Source organism: Panthera tigris, chromosome B3 (assembly GCF_018350195.1).
Source record: "Panthera tigris isolate Pti1 chromosome B3, P.tigris_Pti1_mat1.1, whole genome shotgun sequence".
Taxonomy (NCBI): Eukaryota; Metazoa; Chordata; class Mammalia; order Carnivora; family Felidae; genus Panthera; species Panthera tigris.
The window spans coordinates 113,096,558-113,112,781 of NC_056665.1; the positions used below are offsets into that span (position 1 = coordinate 113,096,558).

Genomic DNA, 16,224 nt, shown 5'->3' on the forward strand with positions numbered 1-16,224 from the left:
AAATGTGGGATATGCTTATATTGCATGGGAAATTTCCAGAAGGAAACTATTAGCAAGGTTACCTTGGGGGAGTGGGTCTAGGATAATCTTAGATCCCTTGTGTTTGTTTGGATCATGTGCTTTATTTTAAAGAATACTAGACAAGTGGAGCATCCCACTTGCCTGGTGCATCGGAATGAGGCGTGGGGAGAGCTCTTCAGATTACCTGGCCGGCTCCTTCTAGTCCGACGCCCCCGGCGGAGACTTGGGTGCCGTGTGGCAATGGGCCGGTATCTTCGGGAAGGTTGTTCCTCTGAAACGGCAAACAACAGGTCACAGGGAGAGTGTTCAGTTTTGATTTGACCCATCTCCTGGGGTCACTGGTAGGAGAAGATCTGGACAGGCTCTGAGACAGGTTTCTAACACTGGTTGCTACGGTAATACGCCCTGAGTTAAGGTGTGACTCCCACATACTCCTTGCTCTCTCCCACATTCCTGGGATATTTTTCCTTCCTCACTTTCAGGACCCACTGGCTCTCCATCTGCTCTCACCTGAGCCCTGGTTGCTTGATACCACCTTGTATCTCCACTGGGCCTCAGAAAGAACCTTGGAAAACCGGTGCAAGCGGCTCTGAAGTCCGTCTCTGCTTCCAGAGCAGCTCTGGCCTTCTGGCAGCTTTGGCTTCTCAAGGGGGTTGTGGCTACTGAGTTTATCCAGCTGCTCCTGGAGAAGCCTGAGGAAGGCCCCTATTGCAAATTCATCAGCCAGGAACCCACTGATACCACTAGTAAAGTGCTTTAGGTCCAAAAAGCTGTGCCCATGGGGCTCTGGGGAACTGTCTTTTGGCTCTGTCTTCAGACAGCTTGGGATTATAGAAGCAAGGCTCCTGGGGACTCCCTGGCCACCCCGTTCTGACTTCTTCTCAGGTTGTGCTATGTGCTGAGGGCTCTCTGATGGTGACCTCAAATCCATCAGGCCCTTCCTCCCAACGTCATCATCCTCAGCATAGTCCTCAGGCAGGTGAGGCTCTGGGTGAAGATCGGCAGAGGTGATGAGGAGCAATGAGAAGATGTTTTCTAGAAGTTCCAGGCACAAAGAGTCAGGAATACTGCACAGATACTGTTGACATCTGGCCAGGTATGCTGAGAAGAGATCTGAAGCACCTAAAGAAGCATGTGTGAGAGAAGAGGCCAGAAAAAGAGTAGAGAGAAAATGCAAATATTAGAAACATTACTTGCCAGACTCAACCATTCTCACAACTTTAACTCTTTCATTTTTTGATGACTAAGGGAAGCAGTTATAGTCAGAAGAATATGAGGCTAGTCAGCCCTGTCTTTTCATGATTTGTGGAAAGATTTTGCTACCTTAATTAAAAGTACAGCTTACTGAATGAACACTCATCATTTTGTTTCTGTTCTTTAAATATTATTCCTGGAGTGCCTGGGTGGCTCAGTTGGTTAAGCATCAGACTCTTGATTTCGGAACAGGTCATCTCGGCTCAAGTCCTGATCTCAGAGTCGTGAGATCAAGCCCTGTGTCAAGCTCTGCTCTGGGCATGGAGCCTGCTTAAGATTCTCTTTGTCTCTCCCTCTGTCCCTCTCCCTCTCTCATGTGCCCTCTCTCTCTAAAATAAAGAAAAAATATACATATGATTCCTCATCTCTGACAAGCACTTTGTATTTCAGTTCTCGGAATGAAGGTATCATGGAGACTCCTCATCCCTCAATTCTACTTGCATTCAGTCTTACACTAAAGGTGATCACGAGCTACCCAGATCTCTTAAGAAATACCATTCTCAGAAGTGCAAGTCTATTCCAAAGCTGCACGGGAGAGAAAACTGACCCCTAGTCACAGAGGGCAAGTTAAAGAATTATAAGTTATTAAGAAAAACGAAACAGGATAAAACATGAGGTTCTGTCATAATGTAGGTTGTGACCCATGATATTGACTCAGAGAGCTACATTAAAAAAAAAAAAAAGAACAGAAATATATCGAGACTGTGCTCCACTTGGAAGGGTATTATTTCCTAAAACTTAGCATATATATCTCATATATATATATATATATATATATATATATATATATACACACATATATATCATGTAAATTATATACCTAAGTGCAAATAGGAATGTGGTGTGAAATGCTATTTTCACTGTGGGTTGTAGTTAAAAAAAGAAGCATTCGGAAAATAATACACTATGTGAACAGACTCCGTTAGAACTTAGCAAATCACTTGTTTTCTCCATGTCCTTTTGATTCACTCAGGCTGATAAATGGATGAAATTATTCCTGGGCATAATAAAACCAAGGCCACCTCCCAATCCCATGAAGAACTCACTGGGACAGGCTGTTATCAGCTTATGTGAGTGATGGGGTTCGGGGGAGAAGTGCTGTACCTGGGGAGGAGACAGAATCATTTGCTGGTTCTGCAGCCAAGGCCAGGTCCTCAGAAGGGCTCTCTCTGCATTCCTGGCACTGGGAGTGCTGGTGTGAGTTCACACAGAGGGCATAGATGGCATACTTCATGGCACAGAAGCTCTGGTACAGGGTCAGGTTCTGACACCGGCTCAGGTGCTCAGGGACTGGGGCATCGGCTGAATCTGAATTGTAGAGAAACAGGCAGAACATCACAGTAGGGTGTCTCAGGCAGGAGCTGCAAGTGTGGCTGAAGCAAAGACACACTGCACTTCAGGCTCAGTGTTCTCATCCTCTCTTCTTGCTGTCAGTTTGACTTGTGCCCTTTCTGGGCCCTTTCCTCCAATCAATATCAACGCGCAGTCCCTCTGTTTCCTTTTCCCAGCAGCTTCCCTTCTACATGGCTGTTCACTGTAGCCTTCATGGCCATTTAACAAGTCTTTCCCTTATATTTCTTAAAATACCTGTTTTCCTTTTTAAAAAAATTAAAATGTCAAATTAATATTTAGTCTACCTAGTGTCACATTATACAAGAGATAGGCTTAAAATGCATTTAGACTGAGTAATGAGAGTAAAGGCAACAAAAAATTAGAAACAAATATTTGACATTTTTAAGAAACTACTAAAGCAGAAATCAAGAAATTACAAACTGTTGAAATTCTTTGTACTCTAATTCTCTAATTTCTCCTTAAAAAAAATTTTTTTTAGGGGCGCAGCCAGTTAAGCGTCCGACTTCAACTCAGGCCACGATCTCGTTTGTGAGGGCTCTGAGCTGACAGTGTGGGTTTCTGACATTTTAATCTGTCCCTAATTCTTTCCATAGCAAAAATACAACCTGCTCAAACCATCTATATGTTGCCTATAAGAGACTCACTTCAGACCTAAAGACACCTGCAGATTGAAAGTGAGGGGATGGCGGGGTGCCTGGGTGGCTCAGTTGGTTAAGCGTCTGACTTCAGCTCAGGTCAAGATCTCACAGTCTGTGAGTTCGAGCCCCACATCAGGCTCTGTGCTGACAGCTTGGAGCCTGGAGCCTGCTTCATATTCTGTGTCTCCCTCTCTCTGTGTCCCTCCCCTGCTTATGCTCTGTCTCTCTCTGTCTCAAAAATAAATAAAAAATTAAAAAACATAAAAAAAAAAGAAAGTGAGGGTATGGAAAACCATTTACCATGCGAACAGAAGTGAAAAGAAAGCTGGGGTAGCAATACTTATATTGGACAAAATAGACTTTAAAACAAAGACTGTAACCAGAGACAAAGAAGGGCATTACATAATGATACAGGGAACAATCCAACAAGAGAATACGATAATTGTAAATATTTATGCACCCAACACTGGAGCACCTAAAAACATAAAGCAACTATTAATAGACATAAAGGAAGAAACTGACAATGATACACTAACAGTAGGGGCCTTTAACACTTCGCTTACATCAATGGACAGATCACCAGACAGAAAATCAACAAGGAAACAGTGGCTCTGAATGACACATTGGACCACATGGATCTAACAGATACATTCAGAACATTCCATTCCAAAACAGCAGAATACACATTCTTTTCAAGTGTACATGGAAAACTCTCCAGAATAAATCACATGTTATGCCACAAAATAAGTCTCAGTAAAATCAAAAAACAATGAAATCATTTCCTGCATCTTTTCTGACCACAATGGTATGAAACTAGAAGTCAACCACAAGAAAAAATCTGGAAAGAACACAAACACATGGAGGCTTAAGTAACGTGCTGCTGAACAATGAAAGAACCACCAAGAAATCAAAGAGGAAATAAAACATGGAGACAAATGAAAATGAAAACACAACGGTCCCAAATTGGATATAGAAAAACCTGTTTCAAGAGGGAAGATCATAGCAATACAGACCTAGTTCAAGAAATAAGAAAAATCTTAAATAAACAACCAACTTTACACTTACAGGAGCTAGAAAAAGAAGAACAAAGCCTAAAGTCAGTAGAAGTAAGGAAATAATAAAGATTAAAGAAGAAATAAATGAAATAGAGACTAAAGAAACAATGGAACAAATATATCAATGAAACCAGGAGCTGGTTCTTCAAAAAAAATGAACAAAATTGATACACCTTTAGCCACATTCATCAAAAAAAAAAAAAAGGGAGAGAGAGAGAGAGAGAGCGAGCGAGCTAGACAGCATTCAAATAAATAAAATCAGAAACAAAGGAGAGAAGAAAAAACTGATACCACAGTCGTTTATGTTTAATATGAGAGAATACTATGAAAAATTACATGCCCACAAATTGGCAAACCCTGAAGAAATCAATAAATTCCTACAAACATGTAACCTTCCAAAACTAAATCAGGAAGAAACAGAGAATTTGAACAGATTAGCAATAAAACTGCATTAGTAATTGTAAAACTCCCAGATCCTGGACCAGATGGCTTCACAGGTGAATTCCAGCAAACATTTAAAGAAGAGTTAATAATACCTATTCTTCTCAAACTATTACAAAAACCAGAAAAGGAAGGAAAGCTTCTAAATTCATTCTATAAGTCCAGAATTATCCTGATATCAAAACCAGATAAAGATATCCCAAGAAAAGAAAATTATAGGCCAGTATTTCTGATGAACATAGATGCAAAAATCCTCAACAAAATAGAAAATTGAATCCAATAATACATTAGAAAAAATGTATTCACTATGATCAAGAGGGATTTAACTCCAGCAGGGATATAAGCGTGTTTCAATACTCACACATCGATCAACGTGATATATCACATTGACAAAAGAAAGAATAAAAACCATAGGATCATCTCAACAGACATAGAAAAAGCATTTAAGAAAGCACAACATCCATTCATGATAAAAACTCTCTACAAAGTAGGTTTATAAAGAGCACACCTCAACATAATAATTAAGACCATATATGAAAAACCCACAACTAACATCATGCTCAATGGTAAAAAACTGAAAGCTTTTCCTCTAAGATTAGGAACAAGACAAGGATGTCCACTCTCACCACTTTTATTTAACATAGTACTGAAAGTCCTAGCCACAGCAATCACACAAGAAAAAAAAAGTCATCCAAATTGGTAAGGAAAAAGTAAAATTTTCACTATTTGCAGATGACATGATAATACTATATATAAAAAAACCATAAGACTTCACCAAAAAGCTATTAGAACTGATAAATTAATTCAGTAAAGTTGCAGGATACAAAATTAATATATAGAAATCTGTTGCATTAAAAGAAAAACATACAACCTGCTCAAAAAAAGAAAAGCATTAAATGTAGTAAAGCAAAAAAGAAAAGAAATATTACCCATGATCCTACCAGCTAAATATAACCATTGTTATGTTCTGGTGTAAGGCCTTTAACAGTTTTGCATACATATGTGGATATGTATTTAAATTGACTGTAATGATATTTTATGCACTATTTAATTTTCCTACTTCTTAAATATTATAGTACAAGCATTTGGTTGTATTTCTTCATGGACTAAATTTCTGATGGTTGCAGAGTTCCACTGAATGAATCCCTTCCCTAGGGATTCTTCTTGGGCAGGGCATGCAGTACTTAGGGATGCTTTGCTAGTATGATGTTGCAACAAACCCGTTTATGTATATACTTCCTAGTGATTACTTCTTCCAGGAAGTAACCTCAGCTTCACCAAGATCAGGGTGATATGAAGAATAAGACCGATACTGTTCTATGCCCCTGGCCTCAATATGGCATTACTGATCAGGGCCAGGATTTGCAAGTACTTGCATGACCCTGAGAGTGAGTAACTCCTTATATTTTGTACCCCAGATGCCTCTCTTGCCTCAGCTTAATCCCAGTTCTATTAATGTCTTCTTTTGCCTTTTCCAAGTTCAAGTTCTACATGTGTCCTGGTGGGTCACCAGGAATCCGATTTAAAATACTTCTCTGGAAGCCTTTTGTATGTGTATGTTGAAAACAGTTCTAGTTCCTTTAGGAAATCTGGTAAACAAATTGCCTACTTTTCCAGAAAAAAATATAGAATGTAGTAACACTGGTTTTCCAATTAGTGGCAGGTCCTTTTAAAAAGTAAATCAAAGCAACATATAAGTTGAGAAATATCTATTGACACATGAAAACATTAGTTTCTCTGAAAGCTAAGTGTCCCTAGCCTGTGTTCTATGTTATAAAGTGATTTTTGGAAGCAAAAAGAATTGAGTTTTAAGCAGAGATCCAAGGCTAAAACAAGGCTTTATTATTGCTTTAGGCAAGTCTTTCTTCTAAACTTCATGTGTTTAGTACATTATGAAGAAGAGACGAGAGGGAAAGGAAGCATAGAACCTGCTAGGAGAAAAGCTTATAAAGCACGGAAAGATTCACCAAGAACTTGCATAAATATTGTCAATGACAGTGTGAATGACAAACTCAGACAGCAGGTCCTAATTCCGCTTCACTGGGATGAAGGTATGTGAGTGGTTCCTGCGATGGTTCCACAAGTACAAAGGTTTCTGTGGGACTGTTCTCGTAGAATTCCCTATACCTCACTGAGAAAGGAGAGGTATGCACCCAACATCTCATAATCTGATTGGGGCAAATACGGATAATTTAGCAGGTGTCTGCTGGACCACCCACCTTGACAGATCACATCTAGATAAATCCTGTGTTAAAAGAAACTGGTGTAGGATTGTCCTAAGAGGGAAGCTTGACCAAGTCACTCCATCGCCAACTCACCATGCTCTTGCTGGGGGTCCTTGGCTGGCACCATCTGTAAGAGCTTGAGAACATCTTCCTCCCTGAGAGCTGGAAGGTTGGTAAGGTGATGGAGAGAGTACAGCACAGAGTGGCTGTCTCCACCATGTAAATGACATAAGAGATCTCTCTTTGGTATGGGGTTGCTGAAGGGCAAAATTGAGAGGATGGAAGAGAGTCAGTTTAAAGAATTGCTCTAAGAAAGACCATCTCTATTCCCTCTTGTTCTTTCTCTCTGGCCAAATACGGCATAGGTTCATTTCCCTTAACACTAAATTCTAGTTGGTCTGGGATACAGCAGAGCATTTATTTACTGTTAGGAAAGTACATCCACCGAGTCAGCTGTACTTATCCAGAAAGGACCTAGAAAGGGCCTTTTTGGTCAGTAGGATCTAGAAAGAGCCTATAGATTAGGCTTCCCAATTTCCATACTCTTCGTAGCTAAGAGCTGACCCAAGCTTCTCTGCTTTGCTTTGAGTAAGGCCACTTCCTCTTCTGCCTACTCTACTTTAGGAAGTGCTGGTCATGTGTGTGAAGAACAAAACATGAACCTGGATCATGGGAAGATCTAAGGCTAAGTTACCAGGGAAGCACAGCTTTGCACATAGTTCAATATGCAGCTATTGAGAATAATAAACTTGTGATCCAGGATAACACATCCCTAAGAACGTGGACCACATTTACTAGCTGTGTCACTTTAGGCATGATATTCAACACCTCTAGGCTTAAGTTGTTCCACCTTTAAAAGGAGGGCAATATTGGCATCTGCCTCACAGAACTATTGTGAGGCTTCAGTGAAATCATCCACTGAAAAGGCTCAGAGCAATGTCTGGCATATAGTAAGTACTCAGGAAATGTGAGCTTTTGTTCCTTTTATCACTGTCATCCTCAAAGTTTCCTCTAGTTTTAATCTCATCGCTATGGTAAAGATAATCATTACCTATGTTTCTTTCCTGGCTTAATAGCTGGAACAATTATTAGTTGCTGGTCAATGCTGTCAACTCAAACATCAATGTGGAAGGTGGCTTGAAATGGCCACATGTGTGGAGCATGGGATCAAGTGTGCCCAATGGTGGGAAGGGGGCTGGCCGCACAGGACTGTACCTGCTCTGCTGTACACACCACTCCAGGACCTCTAGGTGAGCCCACAGCCCATCACAGGCATCCCTGAGGAGCTTGTCACAGCCCTGGTCCTGCATTGACATGGAGAAGGAAGAGATGCTGACTCAGGAACCTGGGGTCAGGGATTGTGACCGACCTCAGGCCCCTGCATTCTGCCTCACCTCAAAGCCTGGTATCACTCACTTCTGGAGTAGCTCACACTGCAGTGTGAGAGTTACCTGGGTCCTGTGGAGTGTCTGGAGAAGACTCTTGGCTGATGCTAGGCTCTGGCAGTGCGTCCAGCCCAGGAGCACGAGCAGTCGACTGAGAGGCCTGAATTCTCTGTCGAGTAGGCAGCCAAGACTTGGGAAGTCTTCCTCTTTCAGCAGCGTGAGTGCCGTCACCTGTAAGCCGACGGAGGCTGCTGTAAGGAGTTTTGTGGACCTGCCACTCAGGGTAGAAAGCTTTAGTTGAGCAGGGAGATGCCGGACAATGAAAAAAGTGGCCAGTTGAAGACAAAATGTTCACACTGTAAGCTCTCAGAAGGCAGAGACTGACTTCTGTTGTAACCCCAGGTCCTAGCACAGTGCCTGGCACACAGGATGAGGTTAATAAATACCTGTTGAGTTCAACTAAAGCTTGGCTGCGGTCTGGAAGGAGAAGGTTAGACGGATTCAATTCCCGTCAGCTAGGCAACATATTGCTGCCACAGTCTTTTCTTCCTCACACCTTCCAGAAAGCTTATACATACCCAACATCTTCGTCCCCACCAAAGAGCGGATATAAAATGACTGCAGTTCTAATTAAGAATGATACTGGTTCTCAGAGCCTTCTTTCCCCTGGGACTGTGGGATGGACACACCCGATGACACATCACTAATTAGACTGCTTTGTGTTAGATAAATGAGTGGGAGAGAAAGGAGAAATGAAAAAGTCTATAGAGAATCCCTCGGTACTTCTGTGATGGAGAATGAATACGTTTGACTTACCAGGATCTGCTCGAGGAAGTGCTTGCTGTTGCTCAAGCAGTAGAAATAGGCTGATTTCCAAGCCTGGGCTGGGTCAGGATTGAAGAACAGGGCCAGCATTGCCTGCTCAGGATCTAGATGATCGGGGGAGACTAAAAATCAAACCAGACAGGGTTACCAGGGAACAGGAAGCTCTTCTTTCCTAAGCTAAAGCCCATTTGAAAAACCAACAGACGTGAGAATTCGCGCTTTTAAAAACTTAAGCCAGGCTTTCTGTGCTTCTATCTGAAAGACTCTTTAACTTCTCTCAGTAGCTTCTGAAAAGCTCTTTCCTGCTATTGTTATTACTTTGTTATTTTTTTCCACCATTCCATCTTGGACTACAAAATCTTTACTTTTACAAAAGAACACCTTATCATTTTTGCTTAGCTCCTCCACTAGATTTCCTGAGCAACTTGGAAGGCACTAGCCTAGAGGAACTTCAGAGGTACAGCAGAATTACCAAGACACAAGGAGAAGCAGCAAAGGGAACACACCTTTTCCCGAGGGTATGGTCTTCGCTGGCTTTTCTGCGGCCTTCTCTGCATAAGTATGGCCATACAGGGATAGCAGGCTCCGTCCTGCCTTGTGGAGCAGGCAGCTGAGCACCCGCTCCTCCTGCAGGGGGTTCCCCTCAGCCCTGCAGGCCTCCAGTAGTTCCTCACAAAGGAGATGCATCTCAACTTCGAGAGGCTCTGCAGGGCAATGCAGAGTCCGCAGGGCTCCATAGATAGCATCTACTTCACCAGGGGGCCCAGTGGCGGAGCCCTGCACAGCCTGAAGCGCCCTTCGAATGAAGTCCACCAGTGCCTTTTGCAGGGGCCAGCCACAGAGGCCAGTGCCGTCGTCTTCTCTAAGCAGGAGCTCCAGCAGGGCCTGTGCTGGCTGGGGAGACTGCCTCAGAAGATCCCAGAGCACAGAGATGGCTTCTGAGCTGAGCCGAGGGGTCCAGCTATCCCGCCTCTGATTTCCATCAAGCACAGGGCCTCCTGAATCTTGTGCTAGGGCCTCATATAGCTCCTAAATAGAGGATGAAGAGAGGGATCCATGGGAGGCATGTCTAGAATGTTATCATTTATAAGCCTTGAAGCTTTCCCCTTTTCGGTAGAAATATGCACGTGTATATAATAGTAGCAGTAGCAAACACTTCTGTAGTAGTTACTTCCTGCCAGGCCCTTTACATTGAAAAGTCAAATTAACCCTTACAAGAGAAAGACACTGCTATTATGAGTGTGCTCATATGAGTGTGCTCATTATGAGTGTGCTCATTCACTGCTAATGAAGAGATTGAGGCAAAAAAGATTGAGGCAAAAAAGATTGAGGCAAAAAAGATTGAGGCAAAGAGATAACTCAATCTCCCAAGGCCTCCATTCTCAAGCTAGTCCCCCCTCACCACCTCCAAAATGTGCACTGTAGATCTAAATCAAGGGCTGCAAATTGATAGACCACGCCGGTAACAAATGGGCATGAGACATGATGCCCACTCTCATGGCATTTAAATTCAACTTTTAAAAGAACATTACATACCAGTTTTTAACTTCTGCTCTAAATCCTAGCCATCCTTTGAGGTATACCCCATTCCTCATCCTTTAAAGCCTTCCCCAAGGGGTGCCTGGGTGGCTCAGTTGGTTGAGCATCCAATTTTGGCTCAGGTGATGATCTCACGATTCATGGGTTTGAGCCCCACATTGGGCTTTCTGCTGTTCAGTGTAGAGCACACTTCAGATCCTCTGTCCCCCTCTCTCTCTGTCCCTCCCCTGCTCATGCACATGTGTTCTGTCTCTTAAAAAAAAATAATAAATAAATAAACTTGAAACAAACAAACAAACAAACAAACAAATCTTCCCCGTACCTCCAACTCACACAACTCTCCCTCTTTATTGGGCATTCAAAGTACTCAAAATTAGTGCCATCTGGTTTAGTCCACAATTGTGGCATGTGTGTATTAGTCTTTCTCCCTGACTAGATGGTAAGCCTTTAAAGGTAAGCACCTCTACGGGACGCCTGGGTGGCTCAGTTGGTTGAGCGTCTGACCTTGGCTCAGGTCATGATCTCACAGTTCATGAGTTTGAGCCCTGTGCCAGCTTTTGTGCTGACAGCGCAGAACCTGGAGCCCACTTTGAGTTCTATGTCTTCCTCTCCCTCTCTGCCCCTTCCTTTCTCATGCTCTGTGTGTCTCTCTCTCTCCCTCTCAAAAACAAACATTAAAAAAATTTTTTTTAAGGCAAGAACCTCTACAGTCTCTAATCTGTTTGCAGGGTTAGGGTAGAGGCAGAAAAGAGGATGGAGCAGTAGGTGATTTCTCACGCGTTAGCACCATGCCTATGGACAGTACTGAGGGATGCTTCTTCATTATCTGCTTCCAAGATGGTCACAGGGCCATGGGTCTTTGACCTAATACAAGTGTAAGTCCCTACCTTAAATCCTACTGCTAATATGTATTTAATTAGCTGGTGGCCAGGTCATGAAGAAAATCAGTACTGAGCGTCAGGGCATACCTCAGGCACCTTAGATATAGTTAAGATTTAGTTTGATCTGCCCCCAGAAATTTGTTGTGAGGATTACCACATTCAATGCACCTGTTATAGAAGAGGTATTCAACAAACACTAATTGCCTCCTCCCTTTATATTCCCTATGATACACTGGTGAAAAATTCAAACATCCAGTTTAAATCCAAGTTATGTATTCCTTTCCCATGAAAAGAAAAAAAAAAAAAAACGACACCTTTAATCCCCAGTTATACTTAGTACTTCTGGACAATCCAACTCTAAGAATTCTAAACATTTATTTATTTTTGAGACAGAGAGAGACAGCATGAACAGGGGAGGGTCAGAGAGAGGGAGACACAGAATCTGAAACAGGCTCCAGGCTCTGAGCTGTCAGCACAGAGCCCAACGCGGGGCTCGAACTCACAGCCCTCACGGACCGCGAGATCATGACCTGAGCTGAAGTCGGCCGCTTAACCGACTGAGCCACCCAGGCGCCCCCCAACTCTAAGAATTCTAAAATCAGGTAAGTTTATTCCAATTCTGAGCTCTCTTGAAAGGGACATCTACCTAGCTTGGTCTTGCCTGAGAACAGAGTATAGCCAACCTCTTTGGGATCTATCTCTGCTAGATCCTTGGGAGCTGAGCTTATCGAGTGATAGTAACCCTAGGCAGATAGCTCCCCAGCCCTCTCTTACCTTGAGGATGTCCTCAGGAATGTCACTTTGCAGGTCTTCTGATAATAAAAGAAACTCAAGCTTTCTCCGGAAAACACTTGGGAGTAATTTCTAGAAAAATCATAAGAAGGAAGCATAGAGATTAGGCATATTCTTTGTTAACAAATAATATTTCTCTTCAGTCTTATTTCTGCTGCTTCTCTAAGATAAAGCACTTTTAACCACTAAATTCTTGGATATGTTTGAGATGCTTTTTTTTTTCTAAATAAAAACAGCTAATTTGGATGCATATCCCTCTTAAATACTAACATTTAACTCCTACTCTGATTAGCCTCAAATTCCAAGCTTTGCTCATTTCATGTGACTTTTCTGTCATATGAGGTCTTTTTCAAAGAAATGTCCTTGTGGTGTCCAAACACCCAGTCATGAGTAAGCTTGGGAAAGTATGGCCCACATGATCCTCTTTTGGTCCAAACCCATTTTTGATATTCATTATAAGGTGGAAAACAATAGGAAAGAGGAAGAGATCTAATGTTTACTAAACACTTATTATATGCCAGGTACTGTGTGTCATATATTTTTTTAATGTTTATTTATTTCTGAGACAGAGAGAGACAGAGGATGAGTGGGGGAGGGGCAGGGAGAGAGGGAGACACAGAATCTGAAACAGGCACCAGGCTCTGAGCTGTCAGTACAGAGCCCGACGCCAGGCTTGAACTCATACCCGTGAGATCATGACCTGAGCCGAAGTTGGGACGCTCAACTGACTGAGCCACCCGGGCACCCCTGTCATATTTTTACAAATTAAAAAAAAAAATTTAGTTAATCTCTAAATCAAACAAACCTATGGCTTAAATATACATATATATATATATATACATATATATATATATATCTTATTTTTTTTAAGTTTATTTATTTATTTTGAGAGAGAGAAATAGAGCGTGAGCAGGGGAGGAGCAGAGAGAGGGAGAGATGGGGGGAGAGAGAGAGAGAGAGAGACAGAGAATCCCATGCAGGCTCTGTGCTGTCAGTGCAGAGTCCAATGTAGGGCTTGATCTCATGAACTGTGGGATCATGACCTGAGCTGAAATCGAGTGTCAGCCATTTAACCTACTTAACCACTCAGGTGCCCCAAGTCTCTATTAAAGAAATTTTTTTTAATGTTTGTTTATTTTTGAGAGACAGACACAGCATGAGCGAGTAAGGGGCAGAGAGAGAGAAAAAGAGAGAGAGAGAGAGAGACAGACAGACAGACAGTATCTGAAGCAGGCTCCACGCTCCGAGCTGTCAGGACAGAGCCCGATGCAAGGCTTGAACTCACAAATTGTGAGATCATGATCTGAGCCAAAGTTGTGTGCTTAACTGACTGAGCCACTCAGGTGCCCCTAAAAACAACCTTTACTAAAGATGAAATGGTTAGGAAGTATTTTCTAATTATTTCAAGTATGCAAAAGTGATCCCATCAAATATTTGTTAATGAGACATGCCACCAGAGAAGACTGATGTATGAAAGAAAGAGCCCCTGACTCTTCCTGGACCTGCTTGTTTCACAGTAGCTTGCTTTACCTGGTTCATAAAACTAAAATTATAGTTCCCTTTCTCTAGACACCAATACAAGTAAGAGTAAAATCTAGGACTAATCCTGACAAACTCTGCTTTAAAGACACCTATAAATCACATGGCTGATTAAAGGTTCCAGGAGTCCTATTTTTTAAATTAATTTTTAAAAAATGTTTATTTAGTTTTGAGAGAGAGAGAGAGACAGAGCGTGAGCAGGGGAGAGGCAGAGAGAGAGGGAGACACAGAATCCAAAGCAGGCTCCAGACTTCGAGCTGTCAGCACAGAGCCTGATGTGGGGCTCGAACTCACAAACCGCAAGATCATGACCTGAGCCGAGGTCGGACACTTAACCAACTGAGCCACCCAAACACCCCTCCGGGAGTCATATTTTACTGTAAAGTCTCCTATCTCAAGCAAGAAGCACCTGCAAGATCGTTTCTGTGTGGGGGGAAGGCGATGGGTTTAGAACACAAGATCATACTCTACTCAAGTGCCATTCATCACGTCACAGGCTAACATGATCTGGTGTGTTTGTGGTGTAAAACCCTATTTCTTCTTACCGCATCCTTCTCTCATGCACCTATGCCATCTGAATGCTTATATAATGCTAATGATTGAAGTTGGTGAAGAAAATTCATGCTGGAAAGCTAAAGGTTAAATTCTTCTATTGAGGACTAAAAGAAAGGAATAGATAAGATGTCCAGACAGCAGGCCTTTGAAAAAAAAAAACCTGGTTAAGATATTAGGACTTTAATCTAGAATCCTAAAGACTCATTAGCTTATAATTATTTTACTGGTGAAAATACTTTATGCACATGCAGGGTCATAAATGACTAACATTTCTAAAACAGGGAAGAATTTGCTCCATGTTTCTAAGCATGGATCTTACTATCAAAGCAAGGTGTGTTCAATGCAGAAAAATTAAAATATGGAAATAAGCAAGTGAAAACACACACATACATGCTCCAAATCTTCCCACTGAAAGAGAGCTTCTATTAATACTGTGGTCTAAGGGCATCCAGACCATTTCTACGCACACATCTCAAATGTATAGTTTTCTAAAAAATTTTTTTCACATAGTACAGTATGAACATCCTTCCATGTCACTGAAAGTTCATTTACCACATAATTTTAATAGTGGCATGATATTTTACAAACAGAATAACCAATCCTATACTGTGGACATGGGAGTTGTTTCCAGTTTTCCTCTATTAGAAGCAGCATGCAGTGAACATCTCTGCAGTTAAATCTTTGCAAACATGCTTCCACATGTAGAGATAAATCACCGCAAGATACAAAGGCAGAAGGCAAAAGTGGATGAAGAAAAGGGAAAATGGAACCGTTTCAAGTAACAATTAAAAAGGAAGCTTCGGACACCAGGGTGGCTTTGTCTGTTGAGTGTCCACTTAGGCTCAGGTCCCCATCTCCTGGTTTGTGAGTTTGAGCCCTGCATCGGGGCTCGCTGCTGTCAGTGCAGAGTCCCCCTCTCTCTGTCCCTCCCCTGCTCGTGCTCTCTCAAAAATAAGTAAACATTTAAAAAGTAAGCTTTTGACAGAAGGTGGGAGACTGGAAAAGGAGAGGCAGCTAGCAAGTCCCCTAAAAGATAAAGGCCACTCTGGGACAGCAACTGGTCTTGCGGAACTATTCTTAAGAACCCACTTGCAATCTTAGTCCTTGTAAAAGAGGTAAGACTCTGAGGTCCTTGCTTAAAGTTTAAACAGTTCCCACAACTGTTTAAATAACTGAGGCACTGAAGCTTTAAGACCAAATGGTCTTGATGTTTGGAAAAACAAGAAGGATTCTTAGTCTGTGCTAAGGAGCCATGGAAGTGAAATCAACAACCTAGTCTGGTTGAGCAACTGTACAGAAAATAAGCAACAAAGTAGCCATAAAGTAGGTAAATGCTCTTCAGTGAGGGGAAAGTTCACTTGGTTTAACAAATTCCATACTTGGACTAGAAAGATCTTTAGTCAATAACAACAGACATTTTTTCTTTTTCTCTCTGAAGACACTCTGAATATTTTAACTCAAGCTTTCCCTTTTAGATCTGCAACAATAGCTAACTTAATCATTCTGGGCTAATTTTTTAATTTTGCTTCTCTTTTTTCCCTCTCCTGGCTAGTCTTTTTGTCATTTTTCTTTTTTTAGACTTGGAAAAGCCTGGACAAAAAATACATTTAGATTAGTAATTTCTTGTATTTTTTGATAGCAATGTGGAGAAAGAGAAGTGTCAGGCAAAACTGGAACTAAAAGCAAAATTAATTCTAATGATAGAGGGGAGTAAAGAAGAA

At 41.8% G+C, this 16,224-nt stretch overlaps 1 protein-coding gene across 4 annotated transcripts in view; it reads right to left on the minus strand.

The window, feature by feature from the left end:
- The window catches only part of ZFYVE26 (zinc finger FYVE-type containing 26), an 83,840-nt gene that overhangs the window by 63,979 nt on the left and 3,637 nt on the right, over positions 1 to 16,224 (minus strand). For all 4 annotated transcript variants that reach the window (XM_042989961.1, XM_007095158.3, XM_042989960.1 and 1 more), the window contains exons 4-12: positions 12,392 to 12,481; positions 9,704 to 10,226; positions 9,189 to 9,319; positions 8,439 to 8,603; positions 8,203 to 8,291; positions 7,081 to 7,244; positions 2,380 to 2,583; positions 532 to 1,143; positions 206 to 292 (exon numbers count right to left, since the gene is read on the minus strand). In XM_042989961.1, coding sequence (XP_042845895.1) covers positions 206 to 292; positions 532 to 1,143; positions 2,380 to 2,583; positions 7,081 to 7,244; positions 8,203 to 8,291; positions 8,439 to 8,603; positions 9,189 to 9,319; positions 9,704 to 10,226; positions 12,392 to 12,481 — 2,065 coding nt within the window. The remainder of the gene's footprint in view (positions 1 to 205; positions 293 to 531; positions 1,144 to 2,379; positions 2,584 to 7,080; positions 7,245 to 8,202; positions 8,292 to 8,438; positions 8,604 to 9,188; positions 9,320 to 9,703; positions 10,227 to 12,391; positions 12,482 to 16,224) is intronic.